Source organism: Myodes glareolus, chromosome 21 (genome assembly GCF_982192425.1).
Source record: "Myodes glareolus chromosome 21, mMyoGla1.1, whole genome shotgun sequence".
NCBI lineage: Eukaryota > Metazoa > Chordata > Mammalia > Rodentia > Cricetidae > Myodes > Myodes glareolus.
The window spans coordinates 42,647,597-42,664,317 of NC_142046.1; the positions used below are offsets into that span (position 1 = coordinate 42,647,597).

General features: G+C 44.1%; 1 protein-coding gene across 9 annotated transcripts in view; it reads right to left on the reverse strand.

Annotated features, from left to right (window-relative positions):
- Positions 1–10,178: 10,178 nt before the first annotated feature.
- Positions 10,179–16,721, reverse strand: part of Rbms1 (RNA binding motif single stranded interacting protein 1) — a 217,737-nt gene continuing 211,194 nt past the window's right edge. For all 9 annotated transcript variants that reach the window (XM_048425799.3, XM_048425798.3, XM_048425801.3 and 6 more), the window contains 4 exons: positions 16,421–16,531; positions 15,346–15,426; positions 13,714–13,798; positions 10,179–12,957 (listed from right to left, as the gene is read on the reverse strand). In XM_048425799.3, coding sequence (XP_048281756.1) covers positions 13,721–13,798; positions 15,346–15,426; positions 16,421–16,531 — 270 coding nt within the window. In that variant the 3' untranslated portion in view covers positions 10,179–12,957; positions 13,714–13,720. The remainder of the gene's footprint in view (positions 12,958–13,713; positions 13,799–15,345; positions 15,427–16,420; positions 16,532–16,721) is intronic.

Sequence of the window (16,721 nt, forward strand, 5' to 3'; positions counted from 1 at the left end):
TCTTCCATTATTGGCTTTCCCCTGTGCCTTTGTGTGATTGTCCACCGGCCTTTGACTCTGCGCCCACATTTCCCACTGTTACAGGACTTGTAGTTATAATGGATGAAGGCATGCCTAGTGATCTTATTTTAACTCATCTGCCTCTCTCCAGATGTCATAACACCCTAAAGTACTGGGGGTTAGGGACAATTTTAGACACAACTATGTTCTGGGGCACTAGGATTCTATTTTCAGCGTCAGTCACATTCTGAAGTACTGAGGGCTAGGTCCTGTTTCCAGTTTCAGCCATAGTCTTAGGTTCTGGGGATTGAGTTCAGCATCATGTGGTGGGATACAATTCAGTCCCGACAGGGACACCACAGGGAGGGAGCCTGAGCAATCATGTCTTAACCAATTGTTCTCTTTCTTCTACCCACCTTGCAGCCTCTTGGTACCTCCTGCTGCATACACCCACATAAAAACCAGAGGCAAAGGGGGTTGTCCGAGGACACCTTGAAAGTCAGTCCTCTGGGATGCAGAGAAGAGAGTAATTTGCAGGACTATATAGCGTAGGCAGCATGCAAGGTGGCTCTGTTAGTTCCCTTTCTTGCGGCAGAGACAGGATACCCGACCAAAAGAACTGAAGGAAGGACATACCTGGCTCCCTGGTTGAGGGTTGAGTCCATCACAGGGGAAAGGCATGGCAGCAGAAGCCTGAGGCAGCTGGGGCAGGTGGGAAGCAGGGACACGGATGCTGCTGCTCGGCCACCTTGCTCCTTTTCCTGCATCTTATTCAGCCATCTCATGCAGCCCATGGGACGGTGCTGCCCACACGTGGAGTGCATTAACTTCTCTGGACACTTGCTCAAGCACATGCTCAGAGTGTGTCTCAGTCAAGTTGCCACGGAAGAGCCACTGTCATGGTCAACACGGCTGAACTTAGGAAGCACATTTAGAAGCATTAATTATACACAACGGGCTTAGAGTGTTCCGAGTGGGGCGGTTGGCTTTGCGGGCATGGTCAACAGCACCGGCTCCGGTAAGAATTAGAGACAGGTTTCCGTTGTGAGCAGACATGGAAAACAGTGACTCCTACTGGTTAGGCACGTTTTAAAATTTTTCTTTCGGTGTACACAGCTTCCAGTGATCCCTGCCCATCCTACGTAACTAAACACATGCTGCTTGGCTCTGCAACACCCTGATCATGGACTTAGGTTGGCAAGCGATACCTTGGAAGTCATAAAGCTGATCTCTATAATGAACAACCTGAGTAAATTTTTGCGAATTCCGTGTTCTTGTGTTCTTCAAGTTGTAGCTTCTTAGCTCTACATGGGGGGAAAACCGTTAAGCCATGATGTAATCCAAATTCCTCATTTTTTTTTTTTAAAAAAAACAAACTCAAACTCCTTTGGCTGGCAGTTCTGGATGACCTGAAGTTAGATAAGTATATGGCACATTTTATGCTAAAAGGTAGTAATTAATGTTAATTTAGATCACTATTTCTCGTTAGTGGCTCTGATAACCTCATTTTAAGAATGTATCATCATTGGCAGAAACATTGAGTTGTTTTAAATATTTAAGCAGCCTGTAACTTTTGAGACAGCTGTAACCACACCGCTGCAGGGGCACAGCTCAGAGGGCCATTGTAGCGCGTCTGCTCTGACAGCAGATGACATAGGGAATCCTGAGAGCAGCGTGGGGGCCAAGGCCCTGGTTTCCCAGTACTGAAAAGGAGGAAGACATACAGGTACCTCTCATCTTCAAAATCCTACCCAGGTGCTCTTTCTCCAGCCTCCCCCGTCCCTTGTTTCTGCTGGTGAACCATGAGTCAAGAGTCGACGAGAATGTTCCACCACCACACCCACACAGTGGTAACATTAGAACATGGAGGCTCTCGTTTGGACTTAAACCTGAGACTGGCAGAACTGTGGAAGCCTCTAGAAGACTAGAAGGTGAGTTTCTTCAGGCCAGGGGCTGGGGTGAACTGTGAGCAGTAAGCGAGCCCAGCAGCAGCCGTTGTGACTGTCTGTGGGAGCTGTCGCGACATTAACCGAGGTACTGGAGCCCCTTAACTGGGAAGTGCATTTGTGTTTCTAGAGCCTCTTCTCTTTAGGAAGAGAGAGCACCTTTCGTGGTGCTCCCAGAGGGGGAGCAAATCGACCTGTACCTAGAAGCTCATTCATACTCACTACACCTTGGGCTCAGCAGTTTGCCTCACCCCGGACATGAAGGTTAGCCCTCTCCAAGATAGGGTTCCTCGTTCACTGTTTGTTTTTACCAATCACTGATCGAGTCTGTTCTTTGTGTCAAAAAGAGACATTTCTTGCAAGAAAGTATTGTATCTAACCTTGGAACGATTACTATTCTAGAGATACATTATATAATTTTGTAAAGCAAAAGCTAGACCTGCCCCATGACCCAACACCTGTATTCTTCAAGTCATGAATGCTATAGAAACATGTGCAGATGTACCAGATGTGTGCAAGTGTTTGTCACTGTGTTTACTGACTGGAGAGAACCACAATCTAGCAACAGTAAAGTGGTATCCAATGGAATACTATATACCAACAAAAATAAGTTGTGGATATGTAATATACTTAGCAAAAGTTGCTTGTGGCAAGGGTGTGGCATTTAAAGAAGCAAGGACATAAATGGCAAGGCGGTCACTGAGCTGAGGAGAATGGGAAGATGCCAGACTCCACTAGGGGGAGCTGAAGCAGGAGGTAGGAATGTGGATAGAAATGGGTTTTCAACACTGGCCTGAGTTGTACAGCAGGCCAAGCGGGATGGCAACCAGATCGGATGGATCTCATTGGAGGAAAGTCACTATTTCCTACGGATGCGACTAACATTCCAGGGGCTGACCTCTGAACTCCGTAATCACAGCTAGCTGCACAGACACACAAGCATACTGCGTGCGTGCACACACACATATTCATGCATATATATGCATGTATATATGCACATATATGCATGTATGTGCATGCATATATATGTGCATGCATACTGTACACACACAAGGCATAGTACACACATATGCATACTGCATACACATGCATACTGTACACACATGCATACTGATATATGCATACAAGCTAAAAACAAAGTAATTCTCAAGATAGGTTTTATTTTCATTCTTCCTCTCCCCCAGTTTAACAAGATACAATTAAAATATAGTTACTGTAATTTTCAAAAACAACAACGCATGTTCAATGAAGAGGTTCAATTAGTGAGAACATCCTCATGTGTTGTGAGGCTCTGGTTCTTGGAGGGATGTACTGGAAAGAGAAGTCCAAGGAGGCCTGGGTCTTTCTGGAGATCAGTGCAGGATTTGGCTTTACAGTCTCAGAAAGGGCAACTCCCTGCTGGTATCTTAGAAGCATGGCACTTCCTTCAATGGAGTGCACACCAAGGTTGGTGGCTAAAACTTTATTGCAAGGTCACAGCTCTGGGAACAGTGGGAGTCAACAGCTCACTGCATCTTCCTTCCCTCTTGTACTTATTCTTATATTTCCCAGCCTGGCAAGCACTTTGGAACCTTCCATCAGTTGGCATCTCTTTTGTTTCTGTTCTCTCTCTCCTTCTTACTCCTATTCCTGTTTCCTCTCTGGGTTTCCTGCTGTCCCCTTTCCTGCTCACTGGCTGGTCCACCCTTACAGTGTTTCACATGACAAAGATAAGCAGCCTTCGACTAGCTCACGCCAGAGGGCACTCATGTGACATCGTAGGGTAGAGCCCCGCCCAGCTGCCTGCTCTGGCTACACAGAGGGAGTCTGGCTCCACAGGGGAAGGAGGTGGAGCCTGAGGGTCCAGACTGAAACTTGGCGATTTAGGAAGTAAGATATGGGAGACTGGTGAGACAGGGGGATTGATCAAATGGACAAGCGTATCAAGGATACCAGGTTTCCAGAGTCAGAAAAAAAAAAGAAACAACAATGAAGAGGAAAGCGAATACTGTGGTGTTGGTTTGAAACCAGCAGCATGGAGGTAGAAATTCAAGGTTTTTAACGTGTTCAATGAGGTGCGCATGGACTCCCTCTGCTCTGTTCAGTGTCAAGGATTAGTGATATGTTGGGAACAAACAGTAGAGGCCCAGATCTCAGCATCTAAATGCCAACTTCTGCAGAAAAGAAGTTGAGAGAAATGGATCATCTACCTGGGGCAGGGAACAACCAAGACAGACCAGAAAGAAGGTCAGTGCTTACACAATGACTGGGCATATCTAAAAGACACCATGGCTGGCCGCGCTGGCCAAATGGGATGATCTGGCTACTAAGAGTACAACTGCTTAAACCATTGAATAAAATAAGAAAACCTCAATCCATATTCATACAGATGAGGGAATGGAGTAGCAGGATAGGAACATTTCCAAAGTACTTCCCACAAGATACTTTCAGAGGATAATCCCTGGCAGATGTCACTGTGGCTAAGTGAGGAGCAGGACATCATTGGAAACAAAGCAAGTTGACATCATGCTTTCTTGATGGGACCCAGCTTTCCTTGGTAGTAATCCTGCCAGTGGAGGATGACCCCAGAAATGTCAGACACCAGTTGGAGGCTACGTCCCCAAGGAGCTGGTCTATAACCCTCAATCGTGTTTGAAGTCATGAAAGTCAAGGGCAGATGGATGAGCTCCTTCAGACTGAGAGACAATAAAAAAAAATGGGACAACTGACTGCACTGTGTGATTTCCAGCTGGATCTTTGTGCGACAAAGAATGAAACCAGAATCACTGGTGAAACTCAGACTGTGGGCTGAGGGTTTACCAGTGGTAACATTACTTCCTGTATTTTCATAGTTGAATGGGGATCATACAGGTTGTCCTTTGGGTGGACCCATAGGCTTGTAATTTGCCTTCAAATAAATCAGAGAAGTTCTTTGTACTGCATTTGGGACTTTGGCGCTGGAAGAAAACTTAAATATTTACCACATCAAATGCCATCCCAGAGGAAAGCTACACGATGACAAGAGAACCCTCTCTTTAATTAAGGAGAAGGGATGAGGAGCAATGCTCACAGTGTTTGACAGCAGGCCACTCAGGAGCTTCTGTTCTCCGCTCCCGAGGGTCTGCTGGCTGGTAACAGAGTTGCACTATCATTTGCGGGAATCCAGGAAAGGTGCAGTGGTTTCCTTGTTCTCCAGGGCACTGGATACAGGAAGGGCCTCTTACCCAGATGTGCAATGCAGTGGCAGCCTTGAGCTGCTGCTTCAGAGAAGAGGGGAGCCTTGACAGCATCCTCAGAGTAGTACGAAATGCTAAGTCACTAGGATTGTGAGCTCATGCACATTTCCACTGTGTGGGTATGTGTGTGTGTGTTCTTAAAGAGTGGAACGTAGAAGTGGATGAAGGTTCTGAACATTTGTGAGATTTTTGTCCTTCAAAGAGAAAGCAATGGGCTCTAAGAGGGATGAAGTACATGACATAAGAGCCTTTAGCTAGAACTTGTATTTCAGCACACTGATAGGAATCTACAACCTCCTAGAATCACTTGTAGTGAACAGCCCTTCAACATGTCCCTTAAGAAATAGCCTATTCAATAAATAGGTATTCAAAAACTATTGCAAGTACTTGTTGATCTAGCAATTGGGGGCAAACAATTGCCAATTAAAAAAAAATCAAAATGCTTTGTGGAAAGTATCCCATATGCTGCTTGATTAAATACAAAAACAGAAAGACAAAATGTCTTGTTGTGTTGGTATCTTCAGAGCAAGATTGGCAAGGAAAGGCCAGCTCTCCGGACATTTGCCCCAAGCCTCATGTGGCAAGAGCAGAACTGTTTGGCCCTCTCACAAGGTCTAGGAAGCAATGAGTGCTCTGGGGTAATTCTGAGCAGTGACAGGAAATGGGTTAGTGTGTAAGAGCCCCTCGGGAAATGCTGACAGGGCCTTAGTACCTCAGGACACCCCCCCCCCCCCCCCCCCGCACTCACTTAGCTCTTGCTTTTGTTATGTCTTATGAGAGTGCCACTTTGAGACATTTACATTCCTCCTCAATTGTTCCTTCAGGTCTAGGACCGGATCACATCACCTTGCTTTCCAATGAGCTGTACACTCATTTTTATTTCTATGTGTCTGTTTGGGTACCCGCAGAGGCTCAAAGATGGTGCCAAATCTCCTGGATCTGGACTCACAGGTGGGTAGGGGCCGCCCGAACTGCGTACTGGGAACCAAAGTTGGATCCTCTGGAAGAGTTGCCACGGTCTTAAATCACATAGCCATCTCTCCAAGCCTGGGGCAGTTGCAATATTAGGAGCCTGTGGCTCACACAGTTCTAAAATAATCTGAAAGTAACTTCACAATTTGTTTATAAAATAAATTATATATTTTTTTAAAAATTCAGAAATATATTAGGAGTTCCATAACTCTTTCCGTAACGTCCTCACCCACTAAACACTCTGAATTCTTTCTGAGCTTTCATACTCAGGGTCATACAGTAGCTGACTCTGTACTTAGCACGCTGGCGTGGCACGTTCTTGTCACCAAAGTTCTCTTCAAAACGGCTCCACAATGCTCCCTTCATACTTTCAGTAACAATTAACTGTCGATATTAAAAAAAATTACCTAAGTGACACAGATTTTTACGAGTTGCAAATTTTAAGACTCTACTATGCCCTCCAGGGGAGAAGTCAGGAAGGAAACTCTCCTGTGTCTGAAGGTGGAGCAGGTCAGGGGAGACAGGTGAAGCCCAAGGCCACTCCATGTGACCCGGGCGGTGCCTTCAGCTGAGGTACGTGTGGATGGTGAGCTGTTGCGTTGAGGGTGCAGCCCGCAGTGAGGGGAGGCAGTTGAGCTGAGAGGAATGTTCAACCCAGAGAAGTACGGAGCTGCTAAGTGACAGCTGTACACGTCAGAAGGACGGAGCCACTTCTGGAGCAGATTTCCGGCTTATTCCAGTTGGTAGATCCAAAGCTGGGAGCTGAAACAGCCAACACTTTTAGCTTGGCAAACAGGTTTGAGGATTATTATCCAGAGATATTCTGTGAGGTGCGGGGAAGGTGTTCAAGTAGGGGGACAGCTTTAGCGGTACCGGGGGTGGGGTGGGATTGCCTGTTCTCCTTTATGATGTCTGTATAAAGGATGGAATGCACCAGATCACTATCTTTACCTTTGAGTCATGTACTTTAGAAGAATGAATAGCACTGGAGTTTTGTGTTTAAGCCACCACGACCTGCTTCTCACACTGAGCAGCTTAGGGAGGTTTACTGGTACTCTCGTGCCCAGCTATATGGTTTGGCCAGGCTGGTGGCTTCCTCTTGTCTCTTGGTGTCCTTGAACCTTAGGAGACCCACCCGCCACTGCTGTGGGAGGTCCTTCCGCTCCTTCAGCCAATCGCCGCTGAGTTACCAGCCCATTGGGGCGTGGTCTCTCTCTCTCTTTTTAAAAAAAAAGCAGCGGCTGTCCTCCACTCCCTCTTTGGCTTCCGGCTCCACTTCCGGCTCCTAGACTCCTTTCCTGTTCACTCGGAGGGGCTGTTGTCTGGGACGGTAACCTGTAAGTTTTTTCTCCTTTGAATAAATAACCATTCTATTAATCATAATTCCAAACTGGTGTGGGATTGTCTGTGACTTACGCCTTCACGTCACTGCCGTGTTCTTGTCCCCATCTCTGAGGCTGATAATCGTGTGCTTAGGCTCCAACGGTGTGCACTTTGAGGCATTAAACCCTGGCTGGCAGGTGGCCTTGCCATTTGCACTCGCTCTGCCTGGGCTCTTTCTGGGCTTGCACTGACGGTTGAGTAATAAAATCCTCCCTCTAGTGGCTCCAGCTCAAACATGATCTTACCCTACAGAGATCAGGCCTGAGTGCCCGAGACACTCTGGAGCCTGAGGAGGGCCGACATTCCACTGCTGAACAGCTGATCCTCCTGAAGGCTATGCACACACCTCCCAGCTGGGCCAGTGTGACCCCACATGACCCCACATCCTGACCCATGCACCCACAGTCATAGGGCGCACGATCACCAGCCTGTACCCGGCCATGGCTGAGGACACTTATCTTACTGGTTTGCTATTTGAGGGCAAGAAACTGTCTGGCTTTCCTCAAATCCAAGTTCAGAGTCCTCTGCCTTCCTCTAGCTGGCGGACATCCTAAGCATCTTGGCGATAGGGAGGATATGATAGGTTGGCGATCTTTGTAACAATGTTACTGAATCTTTCCTTTTGGCTATGCTGGTGGGGAGAGGCTACTGTCAATTGGGTGGCAGCATTTAAGGAGCCTGACAGGCTAGGGAGCATCGCCTTTCTCCCATTATCAATGGGATACTGCATGTAATTCAAGACGTAGAATTATAGTATTCACACTGCACTGGACATAGCCACTACTCATGAAGGGCGTGGATGCTGGGTTGACTGGTACTCTAGCGGTCCCCATGCTACCCAAGGTAGCAATCATAGAGAGAGCAACTCTGTATCTACCCATTTCTTTCTTCCAACTCACAGGTCCACCTTACCACTTCTCAGACTAAGAGTTAATGTTGAAACCAGTTAACCTTCCAGCAAAGTTTAGTTTACCCACAAAAGGGCTGCCCCTTCTGTTTACTGAGCCAACATGTCACTAGGTCAAGTTCCATTTACAGAGAAGAGGTTTTCCTAAGACTGTCCAGGAACCTCTGTAAGTGGCTAGCCCCTGTACCCATGCATTCTGTGTGTGTAGAATTAACCAGTCCTTGAAGGAAAATATTTTGGGGGGAAAAAGCCTTTGCACTACACATGTATGGACTATCTTCTCATCATTATCTACATTATACTAACTATCAGACAATATTATATTACATTAGCTGTCATACAAGATGTAGTGACAACTCTATATAGGCAGTTACATGCAAATACTACAGAAATTTACTATTTAAGGGACTTTTAAGTTTGTGTGAGTCTGGGCATCTGTGGAGTCATAGAATCTGTCCCCCACAGATATCAAGGGATAACTATCTAACGTAGTCAGATGGATACCATGGAGCTTGAGACAAACACTAGAACAAACAAAAGGTTAAAAAAAGCCCAAGGTGCCAGGTAACCAGGTGCTTCCTCTGACCTCTGCCATATTCACAGGGAAGGACACGGAAGTGTGTGGTTGGTATGCACGCTAGGGCAGGGCAGGGTCTACGGCTTACATTATGAGATGCCCCTTCTGTCTGACACCAATGCTTATCCTACGCTGTGATACCTTTGTCTTTGAAGTACTGGTCAGCACTGACGGGACCTGCTGCTTCTCCTCAAGGGGCTTTCTCAGCTATGGCAGGTCTCTTAGCTAACTCATTCTGCACTCCAGGGGCTGGAGGAACCATTCAAAAGTAGAGGGAGGGCCCACAAGACGGTGCAGTGAGTAAGGAGCTTGCAGGCCAGCCTCATGACCTGAATCTGGTCCAAGATTACACGGGAGGGGTGGAAGGGAGGGAGGCAGGGCGGGAGGGGAAGAGAGAGAGAACTCACACAAGCTGTCCTCTGACCACCACGTGTCCTGTGCTGCATGAACAGCCTTCAACCAAACATATACCCAACAAATATATGAATGACTATACAAACGTGGAACTTTTCTGATTCCCTCCTTTAACCACTATGGTGAGCCAATGAACAGACAATACTATGCAAACTCCATTAAAACATTTAATCCACTTTGGGTGGGAGTCAATTTTCTGTATTACATACCTCCAATAAAGCAAAGCAGGGAGGAAAAAAGAGAGCTCTCCCTTCCCCACTCCATGAACGCCATCTGGGAACAGTAAAGCGAGCTCAATTTTTAAAGGCTATATTGCTTAATGGGATGAGATCATTTTGACACGTTTGTGTTGGCTGCAGATAGGATTCTGTTCTAAACAATGGGCATCAGTAAGGAAGGGGACCTGATGTTTTTCGTTTTATCTGGGGCTAAGGATCCATGCGAGAGCATGTGCCTAGGTCATCAGAGACCCAGGGTTGTTTCCAATACCATAAACCAACCCGAAACCTCCAAACACACCAAGAGTCGGGTAGTTTCGGCTGGACTTATGCCAAGGTGAGATGTGATGTCTAAGGTCACAGCACAGATTTAAACAAGTGATCTCAGGGAAGGTTTCTCAATCCCTTTCGAGAAAATGCGTTTTCGACACATGCATATGGAATCTGATGTCATTTTCAGCTGACTTCTGAGCCACTCTCCTGGGCTGAAGGGTGAATCAGCAGACATGTGTGCTTCATCTACTTACAAAAGACCGACAGGGAGACTAGAGTTTCAGATGTTTTTATTCAAAGGTTCTCAAAAGAAATGAAACAGAAAAAGCTAACAATCTGATCAAATGTACAGTTCAAAAATGTCTTTTGGCGTTTTAACAAGTCCCAGGAAAGAAAACTACAGAGTCGTCTTGAAGCGGTAAGTCAGTCACCGCTGGCAAGTATGTAGCGCTAGTAGAACAAAAATAAAAAATTAACTCTCTTGATCATATAGATATCTCTATGAAAATCTTTTTTTTTCAATCTGTACAAAAGGTCTTTCTTCATAAATTAACTTTTTTTTATAATTTAATGGCTGTCTACTATGTGATGTTTAACTGACTTTTTCTTTTCTTTTTTAGTATGTACAGAGGTTGTTTCCCAAATCTGACCCAGACAAGTATGGCACTTAGTTCAGACAAACCTAGCAGCAGATTTCCCCTCCCCTACTGACTGAGTTATCCTCTTTCTGTCTTAACTAATGGAAAAAAGATCAAGTAGTGAGAGCCCCGGGCTGATAAACATACTAGGTACACGGAGACGCGGAGGGCGCTGCATTCAGTCTGGACTTCCACAAAGCACAATGTTTTAGGGAGCATAGAACCAATAATACCACAACTTCTTCAAAAACAAAACAAAAGAAAAAAGAAAAACAAAAAAAGGAAACAAGAACAAAAAACACATTTCTCTTATGACTATGTAATTTTCCCTAGAATCTACACTTCTCAGAGCAGCAAGGACGTTTGAAACTATGAAATGTCACTGACATCTATCATCAAATACAAGCAATAAAATTTAAGAACTAAAAAATACTCAAAAGAAGTAACTGCTTAGCCCTAGCTCCCGAGCTAGGAGGATTTGGTCGGTGGAAACAGGGAGGGCCAGCAACCTGTCCCAGCACAAAAAGAAATAGCCTCTGAGGTAGATAACTGATCATACACAGCTGACCAGACAAGTACACAGTTTTGGAAGACAACTTAATTTACCATTGCTTTTAAAACGTATGCAATTGCCTTAATAAAAGAGCATTAATAACAATGACTTATCTCATATGTACTAAAGTAGAAATAACTGTTTATGAATCAGGAATTTCATAGTTTCAAAGTTGGTTTTCTTTACACTTAAACACCTGTAGTGATGACAGAAAGTGTGGTACGGCCTGGGTTCGAATCTTCCTTCATGCTTTTTTTTTTTTTTTTTTTTTTTTTTTAGATTTGTCTCTGTGAGTCCATACATCGGTTAAAATTATAAAACCTAATGCAAAGGTACAAAAAAGGCACGTTCTCCTAACCGCAAACTGGTCCGGCAAAAATAAAGAGCAGAGAAAATGGGATGCTGAGACAAGGTGGAGTTACTGGCTACTGGCTCTTCGGTCTTTGGTGAAGTTACCTTTAAAAGTGCCAAGTCATTTTTTACTTTTTCAGATTTACCTAATAGAGAGTAAGCGAGCGAGCGAGCGAGAGAGAGAGAGCTAGTAGCCAATCGGTTTTCTTCTGTTCATATCTCAGCTCAGGTTTGAAGAGAAATTCTTGTTTTGTTTTTTTTTGTTGTTGTTGTTGTTTTTTTTGGGTTTTTTTGTTTTTTTCTTTTTTTTTTTTTTTAGTTTTTGCCATTTAGTTTCAATAGCAAAATTATTTCCCACCCCCCTCTGTTTGCCAGATCACAGGCATGGTTCTCATTCTAAAGCACTATAGTATAAAGGACAAAACATTTGGTGACTCCCCTCCCCCACCCCCACCGCCAAAGCTACCTACGCTAAATCTAGAACATCGTTAAGTTTTTTTTTTTTTTTCTTCCTGAAAAAAGGCAAAAAAGACTTTACATTGCATCATACAGCAGATATTCTAAACTGGTCAAACTATCAGAGGAAACTGTCGGTGTGCAGCCTTACAAACGGTTTACCCTAGTAAAAGTCCCCCAGTCAGAAAATGTGTTTCACACGAGACAGTTCTCCCTTCTTGCACTCCGCTACCTTACACATTGTTATGTGAAAAAATCATTAAAAACACCTACTACATATTTAAAAAAGCCAAAATTTCAGCAACTTTTATTGACTACCTTTTAAAAGCCCTATGCTGCTGTTTGACAAGGCGTACTAGACCAGCCCATTTGGTCAAAGCATTCTACATCATTAGTTTGAACTAACTTTACTGAAACAGCTACAGCATCAAAAGAGTTAAGGCAAATTGGAATTCATAGAAAAGGATAAGACACGTCACACTACGTCGAAAGAAAAAAATGGAAAGCTAAGGAGAGACACCGAGGGCCACACGGAGTGACAGCGACACGCGCACCGCAAGCACAGAACACCATGGGCTCAGTGAGACAATCGGAACTTCAGAAAGCCCATTTCATACAGCCGAAAAAAAAAAAAAGACAAATTAAACACAAAATGAACAAAACCACAAAAATCCGGTCATGCACTTGGATAAGTCTTCGTGGTCTTTGTGCATACCCAGAAAATTGAAGTTTTCGTTTTCTCTCTCTTTTTTTTTTCTTTTTTGCATCATTATATTTGATAAAAATCTTTGATTTTTTTTGGTTTTTTTTTGTTTTGTTTTTGTTTTTTACTAAAATAAACCTGTTCAGGGGAACAGCTACTAGATGAATTTAAGGGTTTTATGCACCTTATAGAACTTATAGCAAAAATAGTTTTAGTTGATTTCATTATAAATAACGTTTTCAAGAACCTGTGCAAAACTGTCAATAATTTCCTAAAGCACAATTGATCAGAAAAATCCATGATTGTTCAGCCTTCACACCCTTCTTCATGTAAGAACTCCCTTCGGTATATCTGCAAAAGAAAGATAAAATACCCATGTCTTTGCTGACTTAACAAACACACCACAGGGCTTTGTCATCTTTCATTTGAAAGAGGTTACATGTTTGAACAAGATGGTGCTCATTCATGGTGAGACTGAGGGACATAAGCTGGGGATCTGAGGGTCACTTTCAGTTCCTTGAATCCCCCTTTCAAGTTTGGGACTTGCAGGATACTTTCTTCTCTAAGGCAGCCAGGGCCAACTCCACACCACTCTCAAATGAAGGGTGATTTGATGAGATCAACAACACATATTGTTACAAGACAGCCCAGAGAGTGGATCCCACATAGAGTTGCTTTTCTGAAATACGTGCGGTACAGTGAAGTTGGAAATCTGTGACCCCAGAGAGAGCTGGTAATAGGACCTTTAGTTCTGAGGATGCTAACAATCTGAATTCCTAGTCAAGATGTGGATGACCTTGTAAGACCTGATTAAGCAACATCTTAAGCTGTATCTCCTTAGTGAGTATTTAAGTGATATCAACAGGATGCTTCTATTATAGGACGATTTTGGAAATCAATGTTCTATGATGCTTTATATATTATGACTTTGGGGTAGAGGAAATACAGATTTGATTTCAATATAAAGCATCGGTTCTTTTCCAGACAGAGTCTGTAAATTCATTAACACGTTAAATCTGTGTTTTTCTAGGCATCATTTGATAAAAGTCCCCCCCCCCCCGACTGCTTCCTAGGAGCCCTGCAGTTAGCGAGACTTTTCCTTCATACCTCACAGTTACTTATTGTGTTGAAAGGTATATGGAGAATGGTCATTAGATGTCTCCACAGCCACCTGCTGCTGGCTACTTGCTTCCTACAACAAAGCAGAATGCATGAGACACATTAGCCATGGAATTGTAACTCAGCTGCTGAGGCCCGAGTCCAAGGACATACACCTTAATACACACACTCTTCAAAGTGAATTTCTTCAAGTCAAACAGAGCTTCTAAGGCTAATCATTACCCTAATACAGCTGAAATATGACAGAGCGCAAGAACCTCCCGTCTAAATGTTTAACGTAAATATTGATCAAAGAAATTTTTTGGCTCCATCTCCTGGGAGCTAGATATAGTTTAATAATTCAGTATTTTCAGGTTTTAGAGTCTGAGACACAGTGTGCAAATGTTGCATGTCGTAGCCCTGCCCCCACTCAAGCCATCCACCACACCTCACAATCAAACTTTCCAGTATTTATATGCTGGAAAGTGTGACTCAACCCAGTACATGGAAGCAGGGCCTGTAACCTCAGCCACTTGAGAGGGGAAGCAGAGGGTACAAGTTCACAGCCTGTCTGGCTTACGAAACAAGGTCATGATTATAAAAGGGACTTGGACATAGCTCAACAGCAGAACATTTGCCTGGCATGAGAGAGGCCCTGGCTGCACCTCTCCTAAAATAAGAATAAATCAGTAATAAAACAGAAAGCCAGAGTACTTTGGATATTTTGTCTTGTCTCAGTTCACACCATGTCTGAAAGACCACAGGTCAGGCCTTGCTGAAGTAGTTACAGGGCACATTTTTGTTTTCCATTGTTACGGAGGTTTCATGTTATGGAGACCTGCATATGAAAACCCATGGGTTTAGGCAGTTGTGACTCTTCAAAGATGTGCGATCAAGAAAATGCTACAACCAGAGTTCTCAAGAACCTTTGGGATCTGCTGAGTGGGTTTGGTAACTGGACTGATAAACTTCTGTGGATTCTTGAGAATACTCTGCAAGACAATACTATGCTTCCTGTCCATTCATAATTCAATGCCAGTCTTCTACAAATGCAGTATATTCCAAGATAATAACCAAGAGTAGTTAGCTATAGAAAAGGGAGGATTATTCCTCATGCTTGTTGTCATTTAGAGATAGCAGTTTTTCTTTTTCCATTGTCTGAATTATGACCAGTGTCTTTCTGTAAGGCTTACCACTGGTTCAATCTTTAGGACTAGAATTACAAACTCCAATTTAATCTTAATGTGTCTGTAAGTATCATTTTGTAGGTAACAAGAGAAAGTCTTGAAGCTATGACACGTGCTACAAGATTGCAAAGTTATTTGGGGAGAAGGGAAGTATGGACTACAATGTATCTGGATGTTGCCATACTAATTTGCATAAAGAGTATTTTACAGTTGGAAAATAATACTACATGAATACTCTTTCTAGACTCATTTCTTTAGCTATACAGCCGAAGCTGGTCTGAACTCATGGATCCTCTTGCCTCAGCCTCTCTGGTGCTGGGGTAACAGGCATGTTCTACTATGCCTTGATAAAATATTGACTCCTGATAGGTTTTTGTTGTTGTTATTCTGTTTCAATGACTCAGATGGAAAACTACCCATTGCCTCAATGGCAGCTCGGATGTTCTATACCAACCTCAACGGGAACCGCCGCTGTCTGCATGTGTGTATACTGTGGCAAATAGGCTCCTTGCATGGCTGACGTCGCAGGCATGTACTGGAAAGGAGAAGGTGATCAGGTGTGCAGCAGCAAGCCATGCAACATTCAGATTTCTGGAGGGCAGGGGGCGGAGCGGGGTCTGAGCTGGCTGTACAGTACTTGAAAGTCGCAGAGAATAAATTTACATGGGTTCCCCTCAAAGCTTAATTAATGCACAAGAGTATGTCATTGGAAGGTCAAATAAAAAATGCCATATTTCTTTGAATCTACCAAAAAACAAAACCAAACAAAACAAAAATCCCTGCCCATGTGAAGGTCATTTATGCTTCTCATCTACAATAATTCAGTATCAACAAGGTGTCATAAAGATCTCTCAAGAGGCCACGTTATTTTCTGGTCACTCCTGAGTTGACGCCTCATACTATCTGTGTAGGGAGAGACTTGAAGGGACTGTGAGCAGGCCCTGCAGATGTGGCCAGGGAGCCCCAACTGGTCTAGTTCAGCAGTCTCATTTCTTAAGCCAGGCAGCCTATTTCTGGGCCATGTATTGTCCTGGATTCACTTTCATGAGAAGCTGCTGCTGGTTGGCCCCTTTCAGCCGCCACAAACACAGGCTGAGCTGAACGCCGCTGGCTGTCTATCTTTTACAGTTGGCCTCGTACTGGTTCAGCCTTCGAACTCGACAGGTTCCTTGGACTGGAGGAAAGCAAGTCCTTAAAAAAATCTGCAATTCAGCGCTGCATCACTGCATGAAAGAACAAATGGGACACTGCATGCCCTCTGTGACCTGCACATCTTTCCCTTTGTGACCTGTACCATGCTAAAAGCTAGCATGGGTATGCGTGGGTGCTATGTGGGTGAGGGAGACATATCCACAGGTCATCTACTAATCAAGAATAATGTGAGTTCTATCTGACTTTGTTGGGGAGGCTGAACACAATCATTGTCACCCCTACCCCGCAAGCCTATACTTTCATTAGGAAAGACACAGACTTCCTTAAATTCACTTTCTTCTATTTGCAAAAACATAGGATATTAATTTGCCACCTACTGTTCCGGTGCTGCCTAGTGACAGATGACTCATCTGCTGGGCCAGAGGGCTGATCATAGAAGCGGGCTGTAGTGACATGGTGTGTTCCATTGAGGGAGTTAACACGGCACCCTGGGAAGGGGAGAAGAGATACAAATTGAGCGAGAATTAGAGTCTGCAGTTAAAATTTGCAAAGGAAAACCCTGTGTTGAGGCAAACATAACCTCCTTCAAACTTACAAGAGGTACCCTGAACAACTACCCCAAATCTCCCAGATTGCTTTCCTGAAACTTTCATCAAGAGTTGAGAGGAGGGGCTGGAG